Source organism: Neoarius graeffei, chromosome 2, assembly GCF_027579695.1.
Source record: "Neoarius graeffei isolate fNeoGra1 chromosome 2, fNeoGra1.pri, whole genome shotgun sequence".
NCBI lineage: Eukaryota > Metazoa > Chordata > Actinopteri > Siluriformes > Ariidae > Neoarius > Neoarius graeffei.
Genome location: NC_083570.1, coordinates 64,957,333 through 64,983,911, shown reverse-complemented (window position 1 = coordinate 64,983,911; position 26,579 = coordinate 64,957,333). Strand labels below are relative to the sequence as shown.

Here is a 26,579-nt window from a genome sequence, read left to right as displayed (position 1 = left end):
TCAATGCTGTGAGCGCAGCGCAGCGCCGGAGAGGGAGAGAGAGCCCAGCTCGCTTTGGGGGCTGCGCGCTGAAATGCATGGAGCGGAGCGGCAGAGAAACACCAAGCACAAGGCCGAGGCTCAGCCGAGCACCATGACAGGCGGAGAGGTAAAGTGCGATCCGATCCCAGAGCGAGTGACTCTCAAGAAAGAAATCGGACTGCTGAGCGCCTGCACCATCATCATAGGTGAGCTAAATCATCTGCACAAGTTTTACATTGTTATCCCATGTAATATGCAATATAACTACGTAGTGTGTGTATGTGCATATATAGGCCATTATTATTATTATTATTATTGTTAACAACAAACTTTTTATTATAAAGTCTTCTTGAGAGAAACTTAACCTTGAGGTGTTTGGGGGGAAAAATTCCAGTGAAAAAGAACTTGAGGACAAATTACTGATTACAATACTTCTCAAAAAGTTCTCCTGTCAACAACCTCTTTTCACGCCTATTTATAAATGTTCTGTCAGATTTGTTTGTTTGTTTGTTTGTTGGTTGGTTGGTTGGTTGGTTGGTTTTTCCCTCTTCATTATCATGCACTGCATTTGAAGATTAGGTTAATGCTTTAGAGTGTTATACCAGAATATAAACTACAGTAGTGATTTTTCACACCTGTTTATAAATGTTCTGTCAGATTTGTTTGTTTGTTGGTTGGTTGGTTGGTTGGTTGGTTGGTTGGTTGGTTGGTTTTTCCCTCTTCATTATCATGCACTGCATTTGAAGATTAGGTTAATGCTTTAGAGTGTTATCCCAGAATATAAACTACAGTAGTGATTTTTCACGCCGATTTATAAATGTTCTGTCAGATTTGTTTGTTTGGTTGGTTGGTTGGTTGTTTTTTCCCTCTTCATTATCATGGACTGCATTTGAAGATTAGGTTAATGCTTTAGAGTGTTATACCAGAATATAAACTACAGTAGTGATTTTTCACACCTATTTATAAATGTTCTGTCAGATTTGTTTGTTTGTTTGTTTGTTTGTTTGTTTGTTTGTTTGTTTGTTGGTTGGTTGGTTGGTTGGTTGGTTTTTCCCTCTTCATTATCATGCACTGCATTTGAAGATTAGGTTAATGCTTTAGAGTGTTATCCCAGAATATAAACTACAGTAGTGATTTTTCACACCTATTTATAAATGTTCTGTCAGATTTGTTTGTTTGTTTGTTTGTTTGTTTGTTTGTTTGTTTGTTTGTTTGTTGGTTGGTTGGTTGGTTGGTTGGTTTTTCCCTCTTCATTATCATGCACTGCATTTGAAGATTAGGTTAATGCTTTAGAGTGTTATCCCAGAATATAAACTACAGTAGTGATTTTTCACACCTATTTATAAATGTTCTGTCAGATTTGTTTGTTTGTTTGTTTGTTTGTTTGTTTGTTTGTTTGTTTGTTTGTTTGTTGGTTGGTTGGTTGGTTGGTTGGTTTTTCCCTCTTCATTATCATGCACTGCATTTGAAGATTAGGTTAATGCTTTAGAGTGTTATCCCAGAATATAAACTACAGTAGTGATTTTTCACACCTATTTATAAATGTTCTGTCAGATTTGTTTGTTTGTTTGTTTGTTTGTTTGTTTGTTTGTTTGTTTGTTGGTTGGTTGGTTGGTTGGTTGGTTGGTTGGTTGGTTGGTTGGTTTTTCCCTCTTCATTATCATGCACTGCATTTGAAGATTAGGTTAATGCTTTAGAGTGTTATCCCAGAATATAAACTACAGTAGTGATTTTTCACACCTATTTATAAATGTTCTGTCAGATTTGTGTTTGTTGGTTGGTTGGTTGGTTGGTTGGTTGGTTGGTTGGTTGGTTGGTTGGTTTTTCCCTCTTCATTATCATGCACTGCATTTGAAGATTAGGTTAATGCTTTAGAGTGTTATACCAGAATATAAGCTACAGTAGTGATTTTTCATGCCGATTTATAAATGTTCTGTCAGATTTGTTTGTTTGTTTGTTGGTTGGTTGGTTGTTTTTTCCTCTTCATTATCATGCACTGCATTTGAAGATTAGGTTAATGCTTTAGAGTGTTATAAGCTACAGTAGTGATTTGGATTTATAAGCAAATGCTCACTTCTTTTATGAGGGGAAAGGTGTTTTTTTAATCTTGTGCACAAAAGATGATGATGATTACCTGTCGAAATGGTAAATACTGTGTATGTTTTGTGTAACCGTCTAGAGATGTGTGCGGCTTGGATACCTATTCTTGCATTGAGATGAACACCATCTGACCTATAATTATAGGCCTGTGGTTGAGTGTTTGGAGTAAGAGTCTGGTTTTGAGCTCTGTCGGTGGTGGTACTGTGGACAGGAAGTTAAAACGTCTGTACTAGTGTCACTCTAAATGCTTTCCATTTGTTTAAGCAGATAAAGCACCATTCTAGCTTTTCTCACTCTTTCTCTCTCTCTCTCTCTCTCTCTCTCTCTCTGTCTCTCTCTCTCACACACACACACACACACACACACACACACACACACACACACACACACACACACACGAATAGCATGACAAATTAGTACACTATCAATGGTGCCTTTAATATAGTTTCCAGCAGATTACATGCTGTTCGGGTTTTGTAATTTTACATTGCTCATTCATAACACAAATAAGCAAATGGCAGGAACATAACACAAACTGTAAAACAAATTTAAAAAGTGCAAGTTAGTCTACATGCAACCAGTGAGGATTACAGAGCTTTTGTGAACAAGATAATATTAAGGGACAATGCAATCCCTAACCAAAATAAGACTTTAATAGGTTTGGCTCGATTAATTAATCAGAGCAGTAGCCAGCTCTAGAAGATATCATCATTATAGCATAGGTTCAGCCAGCAAAAATTTAAATGTTTCGAAATAGTACTTAAAAAGTTGTAATTACTTAATAAACACAAACAAGGGTTTTGGTCAAATCAGGTCATGTTAATAACACAGACCCAAAACTTGCTAATCACAGTCCTAAAGCATGAATAATTAAATGTTATTACTATATTGAACATAATTAGATAAAACTTTATTGATCCCTTTGGGCGGATTCCCTCAGGGAAATTAAGAAGAAAAAGAGGTTTAAAGAGCTAAAAACTACAGAGCCTATCTACTCTGCCTATCTAGTAGGCAGAGTGAGTCACAAACCAGTGTGTGGAAACATAGGCAAAGTCATATGAACATACACCCACCGGCCACTTTAATAGGAATTTGTTCTTGATTCTAAGATTCCTGTTCTTGGCTGCAGGAGTGGAACCCAATGTGCTCTTCTACTGTTGCATGCTGAGATGCTTTTCTGCTCACCACAGTTGTAAAGAGTGATTGATTATATGAGTTACGATATCCGTCCTGGCAGCTAGAACCAATCTGGCCTGAGTTTCCAAAAAGCATTGCAGCACAAAGACCATTGTTAAATGGTAGAGAGAGCAGCACAATGAACGTTTTCTCTCTCTCTCTCTCTCTCTCTCTCTCTCTCTCTCTCTCTCTCTCTCTCTCCTAGTTAAGATGCTCTTAGCGTTAAGAGGCTTTTGGGAAATTCACCCCTGGCCATTTTCCTCTGACCTCTCTTATCAACAAGATGTTTCCAGCCACAGAACTGTTGCTCACTCAATGTTTTTTTTTTTTACACCATTCTTTGCAAACTTTAGAGACTGTTGTGTATGAAAACCCCAGGAGATCAGCAGTTTCTGAAATACTCAAACCAGTCCATCCAGCTCAAGCCAACACGTATGCCATAGTGAAATTCACAGAGATCACACTATTTCCCATTCCGATGTTTAAAGTGAATATTAACTGAAGCTCTTGATTTGTATCTGCATGATTTTATGCATTGTGCTGCTTCAAGGGATCGGCTGATTATATAACTGCATGAAACAGCAGGTGTGTGGGTGTTCCTAATAAAGTGGCCAGTGAGTGCATTCGCTATACAGCAAACAGCTACTTATGTGAAATGTACAGTTATATAATCTGTAAACTATAGATTGTTCAGCTAGACTTTGCACAGCTCCCTGTGTTACGGATTACTGCTGGTGGCAGTTTGGCTTGCTGACAGCCAATGCAGTAAATTACTGATATGTTAGTGTTGTATACAGTGCTGTGCAAAAGTCTTAGGCACCCTATTTTTTTATACAAACTTTGTTATAGATTTATATTTTATGACTTCTACATTATCGAGTCAGTACAAGAACATTTTAGAGTTCCAAACGTTCATTTTCCAGCACAAAATTAAATGTTACAGGGGAAAAAAAGTTTGTATCTGAGCAGCACATTACATACGAGACCACTTTTCAGATTGAAAAAGAAAACATAATGAAGGCTGCTGAGTTTTGATGCAAAATTAAGAAGCGAGTGTGACAGTCAAAGTGTTGAGAAGAACTGTGGCTGGTTCTGTAAGATGCTCAGGAAAACTTACAGCTCATTTCCTTATCAAACTGCCCTTACAGAAAAACCACATGAACTTCACATGTGATTTTTCACGTGAGATCACATGTGACTTTTGCACATGTGACTTTAACATGTGATTTCTCACATGTGAAATATATGGAAAATGTGTTTTGCACATGGGAAACATGTTATTAGCACATGGGAAACATGATTTTGGCCCAATTTTATGTGAATCACATGTGGGAATGTTTTACACATGAGCTCTACATGGTAACACGTTACAAAATCTGATACCATGTATTCCACATGTTACCACATGTGGTAACATGTGATCACATGTGAAATACATGGGAAATTCATGTGTTTTTTCTGTACTCACTGTACCTGAGACTACTTTTTTTTTTAAAGCAAAAGGTCATCTCACACCGAATATTGACTTTGTTTCATTTATTATGGCTTACTGTTGTTTATGGTGTCTTTTTCACGTTGAAACATTTCATTTCATTATTTTTAAGCCATTTTTGGCCTACAGCATTTCTTTACTTGTGCCTAAGACTTTTGCACAGTACTGTATGTTCACTGTGTGCCAGTTGACCTGTGACAAAATGCTTATTGAGGTGACGTGGCTTATTTTTTTCCGCATATTTTTCCTGCACTATATAGACAAACAGGCTTTGCAATATTCGTAAACCCTGGTCTGATGTGGCATGGTTAAACATTGACCTGAAGGTCTGAGGTTGGTCACAATGCCCACAGAGAACAATGACACATTTAGTCATATGATAGAGGGCTCTTTTACATACTGTAACTTTCCATTATAGGAGTTTTCAGTGATATTTTGATTAGTTTCAATCAGGGCAGCCAAAGAACAGAACTCATTATGTCTGTTTTGTGGCATCCTACCTGTAAAAATGTTTTTCATTTGTTTCACTCACATTTTCATTTATTCATGTCTTTGGGAGGTGAGAGAAACAGAAAAAAGATTTTCAGTTCTATCATTTTATTTGTATAACTATCACTTAAATTTAAGTTCATCCTTGACACCCTCATCGTATAGTCAGTTTTCTCCTTGGAAAATTGCCGCAGTTATGTTGAAGTACAGATATGTTACAATGCTTAGCATGATAGTCTATAATTTCCTGATTCACAGGGCCTAATTAAACATTAGATTCCAGTGTAAATGTAAAATCTCACCATAGCTTATAGGCTAAAAGAATTGCTGCATTCCATCTGTTGTACTGTAAATTTATTGTAGGTTCTGAAACTTTTTGCAGCTAGGAACCTTTTTCACTGTAAATACTAATTTATTCATTGGATGCAGTAAAGCTTTTTAATCCTGATCTTTGGACCCACAGAACTGAAATGGCCTTATTTAAACTGTCTTAAAATCTAGAATCGAAATCACTTGCATCACAGTAATTTAATGAGTTGAATTAATATTGCAGGTAGATTCACATTAGTCTGACTGACATTGTTTTAAACCCATTCAATTCAAGTCACCTGTCTATTAGGCTTACATGTTTAATTGCTAAACTACGTAAAATAATTATATCAGTCATAGTTGATAGTGATTTCAACTATAATTATGTTATTAGAAACACAAATATTAAAATCGCATACCCTCTGCCTGTATGTCACAGATCCCTGGGGTCACCCACCCTACATTATTTTGCAAACCATGGCAGTATAACATCACACTTTTTTTTCCCTCAGGTAACATCATTGGCTCTGGAATCTTCATCTCTCCTAAAGGGGTCCTGGAGCACTCGGGTTCTGTTGGATTGGCACTGGTGGTATGGACATTAGGAGGGGGTATTGCTGCTCTTGGCTCTCTCTGTTATGCTGAACTTGGGGTCACCATCCCTAAGTCAGGGGGAGACTACTCGTATGTTACAGAGATTTTTGGAGGCCTTGTTGGGTAAGTTATAAAAAAGTAATCAAACTCCAACTAGAATCTGTTTTGTTTTGGGTTTTTTTCTTTACTTTTGAATATACATTAGTGCGACTGGCCTTCCTGTGTGGAGTTTACATGTTCTTCACGTGCCTGTGTGGGTTTCCTCTGGGTGCCCTGGTTTCCTCCCACAGTCTAAAGACATGCAGATTAGGTCAACTGGCTACTCTAAATTGCCCACAGGTTTGAATGGTAGTTTGTCTCTGTGTTGGCCCTGTGATGGATGGGTGACCTGTCCAGGATGTACCCCGCCTCTCACCCAAAGTCAGATGGGATTGACTTCAGCTTCCCCTGCGACCCTGATGGATAAGTGGTATAGATGATGGATGGATGGATGGATGTACATGTATATCAGTGCAGTGTCATTTGACATGTTCAAACATTGTGCATGAGAGTAAAGTAGATTCCAAGTAAGGTATGAAGTTCAAACAGAAATTAAGCCTGGTTCCAGATTATATTCCACTAGTAAAAGTCAAAATATTTCTTCTAACTGAATGAAATTATATTCTCATGGCCTTCTGGGCATGAAGTGCATCATCAACATCTATAGTCTAATCTTTTTTTTTTTTTAAACAGCTGAGTTACATAAAATATCTCATGCCTTTTATCTTCTCCCTTCTTCCAGGTTCTTGCTTTTATGGAGTGCAGTACTGATCATGTACCCTACTACTCTGGCTGTAATAGCCCTCACTTTCTCCAACTATGTCCTACAGCCAGCCTTTCCCAACTGCGTTCCTCCTTATATGGCTACACGTATGCTCTCTGCTGTCTGCATATGTGAGTAAAGCAACATCTTATACTTTGTGCAATTCATTTTGCACCCTCCTTGGCTCTTTCAAAGGTAAATGGCCCTGTATTTTTAAATGAATTTAATAAATGACTATGTTCTTTAGTAATACAGAGAGAAATTAGTAAAATAAGCATGCTGTGTCTAGGCTGCTGTAGAAACCTTTGGGGAAGTTCATTTTTCTGAATGGGGAAGAAGCCATGGCCTAAAGGTTAGAGAAGCAGCTTTAGGACCAAAAAGTGACTGGTTCAGTTCCCTAGGCTAGCAGGAATGGCTGAAGTGCCCTTGAGCAAGGCGCCTAACCCCCAACTGCTCCCCGGGCTGCCCACTGCTGTGGGTATCTCAGGGCCCTATTGTACGTTGCTCTGGATAAGAGCGTCTGCTAAATGCCTGTAATGTAATGAATGGTGCAGAAAAGTCACAGTAGTTCATAGTCTAGCAAAAATTCATCATGAAATCATGTGGAATGATAATTCAAGGCATCATAGTTACAAATATGTCCTGAGTGTTTTGGATCTTGACATGATGCTAAAGGAAAACATTCAGCTCTGATTATAGTATAGTGATACTAACATGGACACCAAGACCAAAACATGTGTAAGGGTTTAAATAGTAGGCATTTAGGCAATAATGTAATAATTATAGGCACCTCTCAGTGTTCTACATTAACACAAGCTACACTGTCAGAAATAGCGGTACAGTAGGAGTCCATGTCTTTACCCCAAAGTACAGTCTACACTAGCATACCTCCTAGGGCTCCTTATTGGACTGCAACGTAACTATGTGTACCTTTTTAGGATCAAAAAAGTACATATATGTTCCCAAGCAGTATATAAATGGTACAAATAAGTACCTAAGAGGGTACTGCCCCAGTGACAAGCCATTGTACCCCTAAAGGTACAATGATGTACTTTATTTTCTGAGATACATGTACGTTAATTGAATACAATAGGATTGCGCTACTTGGTCATTATTGAAGCACACAAAGATGTTAAGGCATATTTCAGGGTCTTAATGGGGTTGGCTCATTAGCACAGCTTAAGAAGCTGTGAAGCACTAAGAAGTAAATCTTACTCTTTTTAGCGCCGTGTTCTTTAGAATTACCAACCTGCCTAATTGACCAATCAGCCAACCCACTTTCCCAGAGTTCCAGCAGCTACACTCCATGAAACAGTGGCAATGTAATGAGAGCTAAAAAAAAAAAAAAAGATCAGTGAATAGGAACAACACACTGAAAGATAAAAACCAAAACAAGAACAGTATACAGCCAATATGTCACATGCGGAGCACATTCATTCTTGATTAGGCCAAACTCTCACAGGGGGCAGTGAGCAACAACAGTGGAGCACTTGACTGTGCTGTGATGGAGACGACTAGGCGTGTGATTACTGCATAACCTCTAATTACTTACTCTTGTTTGTGGAGCCCACACAAGAGAAGAGTTCTGTAAAAGAGTGAGGCGCTCCATCTTTTCACAGACCTGCTCATTGCCCTCTGTTTTTGTTCTATTACACCACGGAGCAATTTGTTAGTTGAGGTTAAAAGGGACCTTATGTGAGGGGAAAAGAGAACATGGAGGAAAAGAGAGTGACTCGGACAGTGATGGATGAGCTAAAAGAATTACAATTCCTTTCCTACTTTTTTAAGGATTCCCACATTCTCATCATGTTTTTTTTTCTTGATTTTGGAATTCTTCTGGTACATTTTCCACTGGTCTTGGCAGAAGGCATAGATCTCAAATGTCTGTTGGTCAACTGGAATTTGGAGCAGGAAGTCAATGAACCATTAAGTGTCACCCAAGGCTGCACGATTCTTAATGGATTCTTGTTCATGATTATTTGACCACTTTGTAAGGAACAGTAATGTATGTACATTTATTTGATTCTCACATTATTGTAGCAGACCGTGGCAGTTGCAGTTTCCTACCAGATGTTTGTGAATGACTGCTTGTCTGCATTTTGTACTAGAGTGGCTTTAAATCCTGAACACAAACAACTGCTATTTTAGTTTCAGACTCTAATCATATTATGGTGACTAAGAGCACAGCGTATGCTCCCAAATTTAAAACTAAGCCCACAGCAATAACGGCTGATTAACAATTAGTCGTGGCAATGTTTCTGTTTTTCTTCTAAGCGCATCAAGTTTGGGCTTAATAAATGTGCTGTGTGTGTCATGTGTCGCTGGCTTGTTTTGAGTAAGATGGTGCTATTCATTCATTTGACATCACTGGTTATTCAGTCATTTGAAACTAAATATGAAAAACACAATATTAAAACTTTGTTTCGGACAAATTTGTTACTTCTCATTACAAGTGAGTGTTTGAATCGTATTAAAATTCACTCACAGTGTAGCTTTCTAATGTTGTTTCTCCGCTTTTTCTTCTCTACCCTCACCAAGTTGCCATGCTTCAGGTGAATGTGTGATTTCATTGGGTACAACAACTATGCAATGGAAACAACATAATTGTTAGTCTTCACCTGTTTCATAGATGAAGACTATTGTTTTTGGTGATTTTTTTTTCCTTTCAAAAGTTGTTAGGTTTCGGACAAAATTTTAACCGCTGGTAGCCACAGACAACGGAAGCTCACTGACCCAAGATGAGTGACCTTGATCTATTTTTCAAGGTCACAGAGCATATCTTCTGCGGTTTTTGTTGAAAATGTAATGTCGTTTATTACAGTATCTACTAAAGATATAAGAATTTCCCCTTAGATTTTATATAAACAAATGATGTGCTCATTTCCTGCGCAAAAAGCTTTGATGCCAGTCAAGTGGAATGCGACATGTTCTGGACCGTGGTCAAAAACAGTTTGTTTCCTAAATAGCCAAAACCACAACATGTTCAAAAACACAAATGGTGGCAAAAGTTGTCATTTGCTCTGGATCAGTGCAGGTTCTTCTTTAGTAAAGAAGTCTTTATCGGTTTTCAAAAAATTGAATTCAGAGTATTTTAAATGTTCGCAAAAATGGTCAAGATAGCCATTTAATCATGAAATATTGATTTTGGGGGCGGCATGGTGATGTCGCCTCACAGCAAGAAGGTCCGGGTTCGAGCCCTGTGGCCGGCGAGGGCCTTTCTGTGTGGAGTTTGCATGTTCTCCCCGTGTCCGCGTGGGTTTCCTCCGGGTGCTCCGGTTTCCCCCACAGTCCAAAGACATGCAGGTTAGGTTAACTGGTGACTCTAAATTGAGCGTAGGTGTGAATGTGAGTGTGAATGGTTGTCTGTGTCTATGTGTCAGCCCTGTGATGACCTGGCGACTTGTCCAGGGTGTACCCCGCCTTTCGCCTGTAGTCAGCTGGGATAGGCTCCAGCTTGCCTGCGACCCTATAGAACAGGATAAAGCGGCTACAGATAATGAGATGAGATATTGATTTTGGCTTATAATGTGCTATAGTAAACTACCCCAAACATGTACCTGTTCTACCAGAATCATGTGTCAAATTTGACCTTTGACCTACTTTTAGAGGTCAAAAAGGTCATTTTCTGTTTCTGATTGTACTATTTTCAAAAATTCATAAAAATAGTTTAATATTTACATACAATGACCTTATATTTTTTCTTTAGTGCATATTCTTTTGTAGATTATTGACAAATTGATATATTTTATCAAAAGCTCTATAAAAAAAAACAAAAATTCCCAAATGTGATGGTTATCACTTAAAACTTTGCATTGCTGTTTTCTCTACTTTTAGTGTAAACTATTACCTTGACATAAATGGAATGTATTATTCACGATATATAATTTACATATCTTTCTATTCATTCTGTCAAATCGCATGTTTCTCTAATATTTTCAGGTCAAGGTCAAAAGTCTGAAAAACTATCAAAATGGACAAAAATGTAATTTTCACCATGAATTTTTTTTTTTTTGGCTGATAACATGCTATAGTAAACTACCACAAATGTATACCCATTCTGCCTGAATCAACTGTCAGATTTGACCTACTTTCTGAGGTCAGGGAGGTCATTTTCAGTTTTTAATGCACTAATTTCATCAGCTGTACAGATACTTTCGGGAGTAAACACAATCTTCAGTGCATATTGTAATGGAAATAAATGGCAAACAGATGGAGTTTCTGTAAAATGATGCATAACAAGAAAGTTCTCTTTAAAAGACCTTTAAAAAAAGAACTATATCAGATTTGATTGTCAATATGTAAGAAGAGAAGTTGTCGTCAGGCTTTTAAAAAGTGTAACTGGTAAAAGTGCAGTGAAAGTGTACATTGGTTGTAGCGTAAATGTATTGTAAAAAGAGTAACATTACAGAACTGTGTGTCTGTGTGAGGGTAACTGTCTGTGAAGTGATTCACTAGGTGAATGTCGCTTGGCGCGAGGCGATTGTCACTCAGCACGACGCAAATGGTACGAGGCTGTTAACATTAATGTTGTCAGTTTACGTTTGAGATAGATGAAGACTCGAAATTGTCAGTGACAATGTCAGATTTCTAGTTTAATGTGATTTTTCTTTTTTTTTTCTTTTTTTTTTTGTGCAGCCATACACCAAACATGGGCTGAACACAGCAGCAGTTGAGATCGCTACCCTGGAATTGTAACTAGCTACCTGTGCACTTCTATTACTCAAGTAATGTTAATAGAAATATGACTGGCTTCTATTTTACTTTTAGCTACTAGCTACCTTTTTGCGGATGCGTACATAGGTGGTTACAGTATATAAAACTAACAAGGCCAACAAACTGACAGTCTGCCAGCCAACCATAGGGTGACCAGACGTCCCGGTTTTACCGGGACAGTCCCGGTTTTACCGGGACAGTCCCGGTTTGGGGTTGTGTGTCCCGAGTCCCAACAAAAGTCTGTTGGGACACGGATATGTCCCGGTTTTCGCCACTCGCAATGTTTGCGACAGAGCAGCGTGGGACTCATTAGCGGAGAAATGTCTGCATTTACTATTTTGATGAATTGACAGGAATCGCAAACTTTCCTGGTTACTGCCCCCTGGCCCTGTGGCATGGGTGTTTATTTAGCCACATTATTCCAGACAACAGAACGGGTTGCCATGCAACAATAAAATAAACATTAACTGGCGCGAATGTTCTTTGTCTAGCAGCTAGCAGCAGTAATGCCGCAGCAATTATGCCAAAAAGAAAATGTACCTTTTCCAAAGATTTACAGGGCACCTACCCCTTCCTCCGAGAGGTGCAGAACAATGCGCACGAAGCCTACTGCACACACTGTAAGTGCTTTGTTCTTGTACTGAGTTGGGTAGCCTGTGCTGCAAATGCTGTGCGGTCCTGTGGGGGCTTTCCTCGGGCTGTCGCCCCTCTCCTCCTTTACTGCTGTTTTGTTTGAGTGTATATTTACGGAAGCCGCGAGAGGCCCTTCATATAATCTTTTTTTTATTCACCTTGTTATCCCGAGATAACGACATAATTAATTCAGGATCTCGAGAAAACAACACAACTAATTCGAGATCTCGAGAAAACAAAACCGTTATTCTGAGATCTCGAGAAAACAAAACAATTATTCCGTGATCTCAGCTGGATCACTGTATCTCCGTTGGTAGAGACGAAGCCGGGCCAGTCTTCTGCGGAGGTGCCGCAGACTAATTTTGAAATTATCCCTTATTAAAAGACTTAATGCAATCTCTCCCTGTGTCAACACCTGATCAAAATATTGCCTTATTAGGTGACCAATTATTCCAGACATTCTAATGACCAAAGTTGCGTCTATACAGAATGAGAAATAGCCCCAAAGTCAGCATATCACAAGTCTCTTGGCGCACCTGAATGAACCATTTCTCAGCTGTTTACTTGAGATCATGAAATAATTTTGTTTTCTCGAGATCACGGAATAACGGTTTTGTTTTCTCGAGATCTCGGAATAACGGTTTTGTTTTCTCGAGATCTCGAATTAGTTGTGTTGTTTTCTTGAGATCCTGAATTAATTATGTCGTTATCTCGGGATAACAAGGTGAATAAAAAAAGGATTATATGAAGGGCCACTCTCGGCTTCCGTAGTATATATTCTCAAATCACTTGTCTCTTTTTTGTTTCTGTTTAACATACCATTCTGACAGTTTGGCCATATTGCTGTGTTGAACAGCTTGTTGCACCTTCCATTAAAGTGTTCACTTTTGTACCCATCTTCTTGCTTTATTCATTCAGTTGTGGGGAATGGTTAGTAAGGTTGATTCTGACCTAGGCTATGTTGAGGTCACATATCTACTTTTTAAGTTCATGCTATAGTGCATACAATTTTAGAGATATAGCCTACATGTGCATATGCATTCTTCTTGGTGTTCTCACAAACAGGTGAAATAAATCAGTTTAAATTTGGCCTATGGACATAGCCTGGCCTATTCTCAGCCATTACAAAATCTGTTGTCTGACCATAATTTAACTGATCTGTATACCACTATGCTACTAGATAACAAAATGCCTGTTTGTTTTATTTCATGTGAGATGTTGATAAATGTGAGCTTCAACAAAATGATAAGAGCACCTCTCTGAGTGTCACGTTTACGTAAAAAAAAGGTGTGCGTGCACGAGCATGGTCGCGCGCAAAAGTGTCCCGGTTTCAGACTAGGGAAATCTGGTCACCCTAGCCAACCAGCTAAATTAAGAGAAAATGTCTATAATTTATAAAGATTGGAACCCATTCTATTTTCTTAAATATATTTTCTTTACAATGTTGAACATTATTTGCCACCAAGCTATAGATGAGGTGAAGACACCTGTCACCTGTGTGATCACAAAAGTATGCATCCAGGAACAAGGCAGTTAGTAAATATTAACTATAAGCTAGTCATGTTTTTGTTAGCAGTGGTTATGTAATATACATGGTTAGCTAGCTACAGTCCCAGAATAACAATGTTCTTGGATGAGCACTTGGTTCAGGTGATTTTAGATACAGTGACAATTTTTGTGTATGGTTGTGGCTACAGTGGTGCTTGAAAATTTGTGAACCCTTTAGAATTTTCTATATTTCTGCATAAATATGACCGAAAACATCATCAGGTTTTCATACAAGTACTTAAAGTAGAAAAAGAGAGCCCAGTTAAACAAATGAGACAAAAATATTATACTTGGTCATTTATTTCTTGAGGAAAATTATCCAATATTACATATCTGTGAGTGGCAAAAGTATGTGAACCTCTAGGATTAGCAGTTAATTTGAAGGTGAAATTAGAGTCAGGTGTTTTCAATCAATGGGATGACAATCAGGTGTGAGTGGGCACCCTGTTTTATTTAAAGAACAGGGATCTATCAAAGTCTGATCTTCACAACACATGTTTGTGGAAGTGTATCATGGCACGAACAAAGGAGATTTCTGAGGACCTCAGAAAAAGCGTTGTTGATGCTCATCAGGCTGGAAAAGGTTACAAAACCATCTCTAAAGAGTTTGGATTCCACCAATCCACAGTCAGACAGATTGTGTACAAATGGAGGAAATTCAAGACCATTGTTGCCCTCCCCAGGAGTGGTCGACCAACAAAGATCACTCCAAGAGCAAGGTGTGTAATAGTCGGCAAGGTCACAAAGGACCCCAGGGTAATGTCAAAGCAACTGAAGGCCTCTCTTACATTGGCTAATGTTAATGTTCATGAGTCCACCATCAGGAGAACACTGAATAACAAAGGTGTGCATGGCAGGGTTGAAAGGAAAAAGCCACTGCTCTCCAAAAAGAACATTGCTGCTCATCTGCAGTTTGCTAAAGATCACATGGACAAGTCAGGCCCTGTCCACACGGCAACGGATTCAGGTGAATCTGATAAAATTGTTTATCATTTCGGCCTGGCGTCCACACAGCACCGGCGTTTTGGGTGCCCCAAAATGAAATCTTTTGAGAACGGGTTCCAGAGTGGAAAGATCTGGCAACGGCGCCGTTGCGAAGTCGTCTGGATGAGTAGAATGGATTTGTTTACGATGACGTCACAACCACATGTGCTTCAAGCCGGGTAGAAGTGTAACGAACTCGATGCGAGTTGTCAACAAATCCTATAACTTGGTTCATGAAACGCGCTTGCAAAATATTTTCACTGTGAATATTTATTGTGTAATGGTGCAAAGTGAGAGAGAGAGAGAGAGAGAGAGAGAGAGAGAATAGCCCTTAGGGCAGAGTCAATCCCGCCAGCAAAAATAGGGGAAAAAAAGGAGCGATCTCACCTCTTCAGATGTTGGTTTAAGTCCTACAATACATTCCTCAAAAAGGGCGTAGAAGAACAAATTAATCCATCAACGTGTAGCATTCAATTTATTCCGGACCATTAAAGACGCTGCCTTCCAGGTAGAATCATACGTCATCCTCGCCGCCATATTGGATGGGGCAAAGCGGAGAATAAAGATGCCTCATTCATGTGCTGCGTTTAACTGTACCAACAGGTTTGCTGTCCAAACAAGATCACATGGGATTACCTTTCACAGGTGAGACTGGAAAAATGCTTTTCATTGTATTTGGTCATTATAACGTAATTTTATGAACAGATTTTTCTGACTGTGGCTAATATGAAGTCTCGCGCATAATAGCTTATGCGCATGCGTCCTTACTTCTATTATTCTGGTGTCTCCGATGGGACCGTCTTACAGCGCACCTAGAGGTGTGGCATGTGTATTGCATCATTTTCAGCAAGCGTTGCGTTGCCATATGTACCTGATATTTTACTGATCCGTTGCCCATGTGGACGCGATATATTTTTTTTTTAAAGCTCGTTGCCGTTGTCGTGTGGATGTAGCCTTAGAAGGCTATTAGAAAAATGTTTTGTGGATGGATGAGACCAAAATAGAACTTTTTGGTTGAAATGAGAAGTCTTATGTTTGGAGAAAGGAAAACACTGCATTCCACCATAAAAACCTTATCCCATCTGTGAAACATGGTGGTGGTAGTATCATGGTTTGGGCCTGTTTTGCTGCATCTGGGGCAGGATGGCTTGTTATCATTGATGGAACAATTAATTCTGAATTATACCAGTGAATTTTAAAGGAAAATGTCAGAACATCTGTCCATGAACTGAATCTCAAGAGAAGGTGGGTCATGCAGCAAGACAACGACCCTAAGCACACAAGTCGTTCTACCAAAGAATGGTAAAAGAAGAATAAAGTTAATGTTTTGGAATGGCCAAGTCAAAGTCCTGACCTTAATCCAATCAAAATGTTGTGGAAGGACCTGAAGCGAGCAGTTCATGTGAGGAAACCCACCATCATCCCAGAGTTGAAGCTGTTCTGTACGGAGGAATGGGCTAAAATTCCTCCAAGCCGGTGTGCAGGACTGATCAACAGTTACCGCAAATGTTTAGTTGCAGTTATTGCTGCACAAGGGGGTCACACCAGATACTGAAAGCAAAGGTTCATATACTTTTGCCACTCCCAGATATGCAATATTGGATCATTTTCCTCAATAAATAAATGACCAAGTATAATATTATTGTCTCATTTGTTTAATTGGGTTCTCTTTATCTACTTTTAGGACTTGTGTGAAAATCTGATGATGTTTTAGGTCATATTTATGCAGAAATATAGAAAATTCTAAAGGGTTCACAAACTTTCAAGCACCACTGTAGGAGTTACTCTCCTTGTGACTCCAAATTGCAGTTGACTATCATAGATTTAAGGTGTACACCTAACTATGTGCAAAAACTCTGAAAAGAAGCAAAGAATCATGTTTGTATTTGCAGTAATTTTTGAAAATGCTTATAAAATTGAAACTGGTGTTTTATATGTCAGTAGTGCATCTCAAAGCCATTCAAGCCCTTTGATGCATGCACTCCTATCAAAGGGAACATACCTTTTAAAGCCAAATCATTAGTACTTTAAAGGATGTAATATTACAAATATCACAGTACATCATTCCTATCAAGATTTTGTTTATCTAGAACTAGCAAAGTTAACTAGCTGGCTAACTTAGCATTGATGTTTTGTGGCTGAGAGTGTCCAGGTATCATGTCATCTAATAATTTGTGCAGACAAAATTATATACAATTGAGCCCACTTTCCTCTTGGAGATCTAATGTTTCGTGTGTTTGTGTGTAACTGTGTTTGCAGTATTTCTCACATGGGTGAACTGCTTCAGTGTGCGTCTGGCCACACGCATCCAGGATATCTTCACTGTCGGGAAGCTCCTGGCCCTGGGCCTCATTATAGTTGTGGGACTGCTTCAGATCTACGAAGGTGAGACCATTGTAGCACCACATACCATTTAATTATCCTTACCTATGAATGTTAATGGGAAATATGACTAAGTTGAATAGGTATGTTCAGTAGAATATTGTAATGTAGAATAATTATGATATTGCTGTGTGCTGGCCTTAGCCACTGAATGGTGCTATTGTAAACAAGGTTTCAAGTGGGATCCCTAAGAAAAGGATTATCCTAATGGCTTTTTTTTTTTTAGTTTAAATATCCTCAGACAGATAAATGTAAACGGTGGTATACTGTCCTATCTCCTCAGGCAATTACAAGGGTCTTACACCACAAATAGCATTTGAATTTTATAAGACACCATCAGTGGGGCAGATTGCTCTGGCGTTCCTTCAGGCCTCCTTTGCCTTTAGTGGCTGGAACTTTCTCAATTACGTCACGGAAGAGGTGGTGGATCCCAGGAGGTGAGCATGGACTCCAGACATATTGAGTGTTTTGTATAATGGTGTTGATAATGTTATATTAGCTGTTATCAAGGATAAATGTATTATAATGTTATATTAGCTGTTATCAAGGTGGCTAAGGCGCCATACCATAAATCCGGGGACCTGGGTTCGATTCCGACCCAAGGTCATTTCCCGATCCCTCCCCGTCTCTCTCTCCCGCTCATTTCCTGTCCTGTCTCTGCACTGTCCTATCCAATAAAGGTGAAAAAAGCCCCAAAAAAATCTTTAAAAAAAAAAAGCATACCGTAGCAAGCTACCAAAACCTGAGGCCACAATAACCAACCTACAAGACTGAATATGATAAATAGTGGAAAAACTGGAAACAGTGAATGAAAATAAAAATTTACTGTTTTATTTATTGAGTCACCACACAGACCTACTCTCGTTGAATAAAGTGAGCTGAATGAGCGCCAAACTGAGTTTGGCCAGGTTCTAACGTCATACCAAAACAAAATACATCACTGATTCCTTCACATTCAGAAAGGTTAAAAACATTCATCATACTTCGTTGTTTGGAGACAGGTTTCACCGAGCGGCTATTATGCGCGAGACTTCATATTAGCCACAAAGTCAGAAAAATCTGTTCGTAAAATTACGTTATAATGACCAAATACAATGAAAAGTATTTTTCCAGTCTCACCTGTGAAAGGTAATCCCATGTGATCTCGTTTGGACGGTAAACCTGTTGGTACAGTTAAACGCAGCATATGAATGAGGCATCTTTATTCTTGGCTATTGTCTAGACGCTATACCAGAGATGGTTGAAGAATCTCCACTTTGCCACATCCAATATGGCGGCGAGGATGACGTATGATTCTACACAGAATGCGGCGTCTATATTTATATGTCTATGAGTTTCATGAAATTTTGTGTAATGTTTTTGGTGGCATTCAATCTAAAGGCTTATCCGACAGCAACAAGTTCTCAAAATGTGCCCGTTAGCTGTTTGACTGAAGATGATAAACACATTGTCTCTATATTTTGCACATTCTCAATGGGTGATGTTTTATGTGCCAGTGATGGTAGCTGCAGAGGAGAATCCCTAAATATTTACATCTTGCTGTATTTTTTCCATATATCTGAAATACTTTACACACACAAGTGCTGTTGAACAATATTCTTGTCAGCTGTGCAGTGTAATGTTATAACAGCAGTGCTGTTGTTTCATCAGGAACCTTCCACGTGCGATTTACATCTCCATTCCACTGGTGACCTTTGTGTACACGCTCACGAATATCGCCTACTTCTCCTCCATGTCCCCAGATGAGCTGTTGTCCTCTAATGCTGTGGCCGTAGTAAGTACACAACACGTTCTTCCCTCTCACAAGCTGTTCACCCAGAGATTCTAACTAGTGGCTAGGTTTAAAAGTCTATTCTACGGTATGTGATTGCACATAATTTCCAGAACTTTAGGTTATATACCCCATCTCATTCTTACAGCTGACATCTCATTAGTGATTGTCTTGAGGATGTGCTACATTCTGACACTTATGTCCAACAGACATTTGGAGAGAAGCTGCTTGGAATGTTCTCCACAATCATTCCCATCTCTGTGGCACTCTCCACATTTGGCGGGATCAATGGCTATCTCTTCACCTCATCCAGGTCAGCTCAGTCATCCCACTACTTCTCTCTCTTAGAAGATAGCTCATCTCATCTCATTATCTCTAGCCGCTTTATCCTGTTCTACAGGGTCGCAGGCAAGCTGGAGCCTATCCCAGCTGACTACGGGTGAAAGGCGGGGTACACCCTGGACAAGTCGCCAGGTCATCACAGGGCTGACACATTGAGACAACCATTCATAGACATTCACACCTACGCTCAATTTAGAGTCACCAGTTAACCTAACTGCATGTCTTTGGACTGTGGGGGAAACCGGAGCACCCAGAGGAAACCCACGCAGACACAGGGAGAACATGCAAACTCCGCACAGAAAGGCCCTCGCCGGCCACGGGGCTCGAACCCGGACCTTCTTGCTGTGAGGCGACAGCACTAATCACTACACCACTGTGCCGCCCTTTAGAAGATATGTGATTGAATATAGTGAAATGTTATGCTGCCCCCTTCTGGAAGTTCAGTGACTTACAGTCAGTGTGAGTGTCGTGCAGTGATTCTCAAAATGGGGTCCGCTTTATATATATATATATATATATATATATATATATATAAATTTTTTTTTAATTCCCATGCTGATGTCCCAAAATCAGAACCCAGCATACCCAGTCATTCATCTTCAGTAACCTGGTCAGGGTTTTGGTCAATCTAGAGATTATTCCAGGGACTCTGGGGCAAGGTAGAACTATACCATGGATGGGATACCAGGGTACATCACAGGGCACCATACATTTACACACTCATACAAACCTAGGGGCAGTTTATCATAGCCAGGAAGCCTACTGGCGAGTTTTGGGAAGTGGGAGGAAACTGGAGAACATAGAAACCAACAGACAGTAACCTGAGTTCATAACCTGAGCTCAGGATCACACCAGGGCCCTTGAGTTGTGAGGCAACAATGTTGGGCTTCCCAACATCAAAGGTATTTTTAAATTTATTATTGAGTTCTTATTTTTATTACCTCATTTGATGTCTCACCTGAATTGAATGGGTTTAATCTCAGTTTCAATAACTTATAATAGAATGTAGTGTTTCAATGAACACTTCATCGTCGACACTGATTTATTCAATCATAAGGTTAAAGTTGGGCGGCACGGTGGTGTAGTGGTTAGCGCTGTCGCCTCACAGCAAGAAGGTCCTGGGTTCGAGCCCCGGGGCCGGCGAGGGCCTTTCTGTGTGGAGTTTGCATGTTCTCCCCGTGTCCGCGTGGGTTTCCTCCGGGTGCTCCGGTTTCCCCCACAGTCCAAAGACATGCAGGTTAGGTTAACTGGTGACTCTAAATTGACCATAGGTGTGAATGTGAGTGTGAATGGTTGTCTGTGTCTATGTGTCAGCCCTGTGATGACCTGGCGACTTGTCCAGGGTGTACCCCGCCTTTCGCCCGTAGTCAGCTGGGATAGGCTCCAGCTTGCCTGCGACCCTGTAGAAGGATAAAGCGGCTACAGATAATGAGATGAGATGAGATAAGGTTAAAGTTGGAAGTGAGAGATTTGAGAGAGGTTGTGTATACCCTGATTTACTATGGAAATGAACTTTGGAGTCCGACTTCTTATCAATAATCGCTCTCAAATCTTTCCATTCTGCCCTCACTCAAAAAAGGGAATTTTCCTGAAAATGCTTGCCTACTGGTAAATGTTTTTTGTATGTGAGAGTGATTATATATTTCTCTCTCTCTCTCTGTGCACGTTCAGACTTTGTTTCTCTGGTGCAAGAGAAGGACATTTACCCAGCTTACTAGCGATGATTCACTTTAAGAGCTGCACCCCAATTCCAGCCCTGCTTGTCTGTGTAAGTTGTTACATAACATACAAAATACTTTGTTTTGATCATGGTTTACCATCAGTTTGGTATCATCAAGTTCTAACATTTTCATTTGCCTTTGTCCCTCTGTTTCTCATCCTGTCTCCATTCTTCTTGTTTTCTCTCATATTCTTATGCAGTGCACTGCCACAATTGTAATCATGTGCATTGGTGAAACACATAACCTTATAAACTATGTGTCCTTCATCAACTACCTCTCCTATGGAGTCACTATTGCTGGCTTGCTGTATTACAGGTGGAAGAAGCCAAACCTGTACAGGCCTATCAAGGTATCATTAAAACAAGCCTCTATTCAGAAAATAATGCCAAGGTGCTTCTTTATGTGTCATATCTAAGATGTTGTGGTAACAGAATGACATTGGTGCACAAATGAGAAAACACCTCAGTGTTCAATTCTGCTGATAGTGTAATAGACTGGATACTGTAAATTTATACCTTCTAAGAACTGCTCCTGTAGTCATAAATACTGTACTGTGCTCACCCCAGGAGTCTTATTCACAATAAATCATAATGAACATCCTTTCAACACACTTATTATTTGTTTGCCTTTACTGTTCTACACCTGTATGTTGTGATGATTTATAATCCCTTTATCCAAAAGAGGATGGGTTCCTTTGTGAGTCTGGTTCCTCCGCAAAGTTCTTCCTCGTGTTGTCTCAGGGAATTTTTCCTTGCCACTACCACTAGAGGCACGTTAGGGACATTAGGGAATTGAATCTGGATGTCTGTAAGGCTGCATTGTGACTGTCGATGGTAAAGGCACTATAAAAATAAAATTGAACTAGCAATCTACAGCAGAACACTTCCAAGAGCATAACTGGAACACTTTTAAAGTTTTAATACGCTTTTAGAAAAATTACATGAATGAACAATTTGAATTTCTCCAGTGGCTAATTGCATCGAATCACATCTGATATCTTCTTGTGTCCTGTGCACAGGTGAGTTTGTTGGTTCCGGTGTGTTACCTCCTGTTCTGGGTCCTTCTGCTGGGCTTCAGTCTGCACTCAGAACCTGTGGTCTGTGGAGTGGGACTGGTCATCATGCTCACTGGGGTACCTGTATACTTTCTGGGAGTGCACTGGAGAGACAAGCCAAAGTGTATCTATAACTTCATTGGTAAGTTTAATATAATAAAATGCTTTTGATTCAGTACCCTATTCCATTTAAACTCAATATTGCCCAAAATCTATATATTAAAGAGCAGATTAAATCATCAACTTTTAGAAATGATAACATTTGTTCATATTTGCCTAGAAATTAATTTACATCTACTGAAATATTGTGGGGCGGCACGGTGGTATAGTGGTTAGCGCTGTCGCCTCACAGCAAGAAGGTCCAGGTTCGAGCCCCGTGGCCGGCGAGGGCCTTTCTGTGTGGAGTTTGCATGTTCTCCCCGTGTCCGCGTGGGTTTCCTCCGGGTGCTCCGGTTTCCCCCAAGACATGCAGGTTAGGTTAACTGGTGACTCTAAATTGACCGTAGGTGTGAATGTGAGTGTGAATTGTTGTCTGTGTCTATGTGTCAGCCCTGTGATGACCTGGCGACTTGTCCAGGGTGTACCCCGCCTTTCGCCCGTAGTCAGCTGGGATAGGCTCCAGCTTGCCTGCGACCCTGTAGGACAGGATAAAGCGGCTAGAGATAATGAGATGAATGAAATGAAATATTGTGTTATTATTTAAAGGCCATATCTCCACCCCTACTGGACTGTGCATCGCCATACAAAGTAAACTGTGATCCAAATATCCTACATGTGAAAAGGGCTTTTCATAAATCCTGTTTATAATATCTGAGACCAGACTTAAATCTGGGATTTTTTTCCATTTAAAGATAGAAGTAAATAGAAGATTTTAGAATCGACTGCACACTGTCATTAAAGAAAAAGGCAGACACACCAAATTCTAAGAAATTCTAAAATTCATGTCAATATTTCCAAGATTGTACAACCCCAATTTGAAAAAAAGTTGAGACATTGTCTAAAACATAAATTAAAAAAAGAATGTGAAGACTTGTAAATCATGGAAACTCTATATTTCATTGAAAATAGTACAAAGATAACATACCAAATGTTCAAACTGAGAAATTTTACTGTTTTTTGAAAAACATATACTCATTTTGAATTTGATGTAAGCAACACATTTCAGAAAAGTTGGGATGGGGCAACAAAAGACTGAAAAAGTTGTGTAATTTAATGCTAAAAAAAACTAATTTGGTTAATTAGTAACAGGTCAGTAACATGATTGGGTATAAAAAGAGCATCCCAGAGAGGCGGAGTCTCTCAGAAGTAAAGATGGGGAGGGGTTCACCGCTCTGTGAAAGACTGTGTGGGCAAACAGTGCAACAATTTAATAACATTCCTCAGTGTAAAATTCCAAAGAATTTGGGGATCACATCATCTGTGGTCCATAATATCATTAAAAGATTCAGAGAATCTGGAGAAATCTCTGTATGCAAGAGACAAGGCTGAAAACTGACAGTGGATGCCTGTGATCTTCAGGCCCTCAGGCAACACTGCATTAAAAGCAGACATGTGTCTGTAGTGGAAATCACTGGATGGGCTCAGGAACACTTCAGAAAACCATCGTCTGTGAAAACAGTTCATTGCTGCGTCCACAAATACAAGTTAAAACCAAATATAAACAACATACAGAAACATTGCCACCTTCTCTGGGCCTGCGCTCTTTTACAATGGACTGAGGCAAAGTGGAAAATTGTCTTGAGGTCTGATGAATCAAAAGTAGAAATTCATTTTAGAAATCATGGACACCACATCCTCCAGGCAAAAGAGGAGAGGGGCCCTCCGGTCATCCAGACCATTCAAAAGCCAGCATCTGTAATGGTATGAGGGTGCATTAGTGCACATAACATGAGTAGCTTGAATATCTGGGAAGGCATCATTAATGCTGAATGATATAAACACATTTCAGAACAATATGCTGCCATCCAGACAAAATCTTTTTCAGGGAAGGCCTTCCTTCTTTCAGCAAGACAATGCCAAACCGCTTTCTGCACGTATTAAAACTGCATGGCTCCATAGTAAAAGAGTCTGAGTGCTAAACTGGCCTGCCTGTAGTCCAGACCTGTCTCCCATTTAAAACATTTGGTACATTATGAAGCACAAAATATGACAAAGGAGACCCCAAATTGTTGAGCAACTGAAATTGTGTATCAGGCAAAAATGGGACAACATTTCTCTTTCAAAACTACAGCAACTGGCCTCCTCAGTTCCCAAATATTTACAGAGTGTTGTTAAAAGTAGAGGTGATGCAACACAGTGGTAAACATGCCCCTGTCCCAACTTTTTTGAGATGTGTTGCTGACATCAAATTCAAAATGAGCATATATTTTTCAAAAAACAATGCAATTTCTCAGTTTCAACATTTGTTATGTTGTCTTTGTACTAATTTCAATGAAATATAGGGTTTCCATGCTTTGCACATTATCGCATTCTGTTTTTATTTACAGCTTACACAGTGTCCCGACTTTTTTGGAATTGGGTTTGTACTTTTTACTCACATTACTGATAATATAATTTGTAATGAAAACTATACTGATGTTTTAATTTTATGCAAATGATCGTATGTTGTGTTGCCACAGAATGGGCCACGTATCTGGGTCAGAGAGTGTTTTTTGTCGTTTTCCCCCAAGTTGACCCCACTGAAGAAATAACACCAAGAGAATGGACGGACAAGTCTTCTGCCGTGAGCAAGACCTCTGGACCTGTTTGATATATTATATTTTTGTTTGTTTATTACATTAATTGTATTATGTTTTTGTTAAACGTTAGTTGCCCTCTTATTTTAAAGCCCCAAAATTGGGTTCTTGGGTACATATTCAAACATAAATGTCTATAAGCCTTGGATAATGTCTTTCTCTTTTTTGTATCTACTGGTACACATAAGTTAACGTCACTATCTTAACACTTCAAATGGACTTCCCATAGATGTACATTTAAATACTTTTAAAACATTTCTAACAATTTATTTGATATATTGGCTATTATCTTGTGCTTACTGTGCCTTACATGAAAAACATACACTGAAATACTTTAGTATGTTTTAACTGGATTAATTCAGAATTATTACCTGAAGTGTATAAGTGCCTTCGGGTATTTCTCTGGTAGTTACCTGTATATACTGTATACATAAAATACGTAACAGTGGAGACATAAGAGCTAATGCTGAATATATTTATTGCTATTTGGCAGATAGAGAAGTGATTGTATGCAGTGTATTTTACCTCTTTAAAGCACAGGTAGAAATCTGGCATTCAGGAATGCATTAGCTTTGCTAACTCAGCAGGGTGCATGACAAGCTGCATACCCTATACCTTATCTTAAAACCATTTGTTAATTACTCAATACTTGAGAACATGTTATTTTCTGTGAAGACAACGTGCACAATTGTTATTTTACTCTAATAATCCGTAAAGTATTCTTTATATTCTGTTTGCATTCTAAACAAACAACATGAGTCTAATATTTGTTTAATTACAGTGACTTCAGGTGAACCATGTTCCTCTACACACATGTTAAACCTTATGTATATATTTCAGTAGTCTGCACTTGTGGAAACATAATGCTAAATCTGTACCCATGGCACATTTCCACAGTGATCCCTGTTATGATACTGTAATAAAAGCATGTTTCATTGGCTATACGCTACCCATCAAAAGTTTGGGGACACTTCGCTTTCTCAAATATTTTTGTTAGCAGATTAACATATAACATTTTAATGACTGACCATGCTTATTCTGAAGAAAATTAAAGTACATCTCACATGTAAACATTTCTGAAAGCTACTTTAAAAAATAATGAAACTATATATTCATTAAAAAATGTCTTAACTGCTACACAGACTTTCTCCATAAAAACAGTGTTTCCAGGTATTCCTAATAAACACACTGTTGTGTCTATTGCAGGAGACGCCCTGCAAGGTTTTTGGAGCTGATCTCTAAAACGTCACTACACTGTCTGAAATAGGGGTACAGTAGGAATTCGTTTCTGTCCCCCAAGGTACACTCTACACTAATGTACCCCCTAGGGCTCATTACTAGACCTCAAGGTAACTTTGGGTAACTTTTTATGGACAAATGTGTACATATATGTTTCCGAGCAGTATATAAAGGATACAAATAAGTACCTGAGAGGGTGCTGCCCCAGTGCCAAGCCATTGTACCCCTAAAGGTACAATAATGTACTTTATTTTCTGAGAGTATAAAACCTTTTGGTCCAACTCCATACAGAGCAGCTATATTGATTTAAGGTCGGTGGGATTTGGCAGACCATTCCATTACAGACAACCCTGCTTCATTTCTAAACAAATATGTCCTGTGTAACCTTGAGGTATGTTTGAGGTCAGTAGAAGCAATTGGGGCATTTCAGGAAAAAGGCAAGGTGTCCCTAAACCTTTACTGTAAATATTTTTT

At 39.2% G+C, this 26,579-nt stretch overlaps 1 protein-coding gene across 1 annotated transcript; it reads left to right on the top strand.

The window, feature by feature from the left end:
* Positions 1-73: 73 nt before the first annotated feature.
* Positions 74-24,956, top strand: slc7a10b (solute carrier family 7 member 10b). Its single transcript, XM_060908879.1, has 11 exons — positions 74-227; positions 6,100-6,304; positions 6,963-7,114; positions 17,121-17,246; positions 17,527-17,680; positions 18,894-19,017; positions 19,224-19,327; positions 21,028-21,124; positions 21,277-21,426; positions 22,096-22,273; positions 24,750-24,956. The coding sequence occupies exons 1-11, from the start codon at positions 74-76 to the stop codon at positions 24,878-24,880; spliced, it is 1,575 nt and encodes a 524-aa protein (XP_060764862.1). The 3' UTR covers positions 24,881-24,956.
* The last annotated feature ends 1,623 nt before the right edge of the window (positions 24,957-26,579 follow it).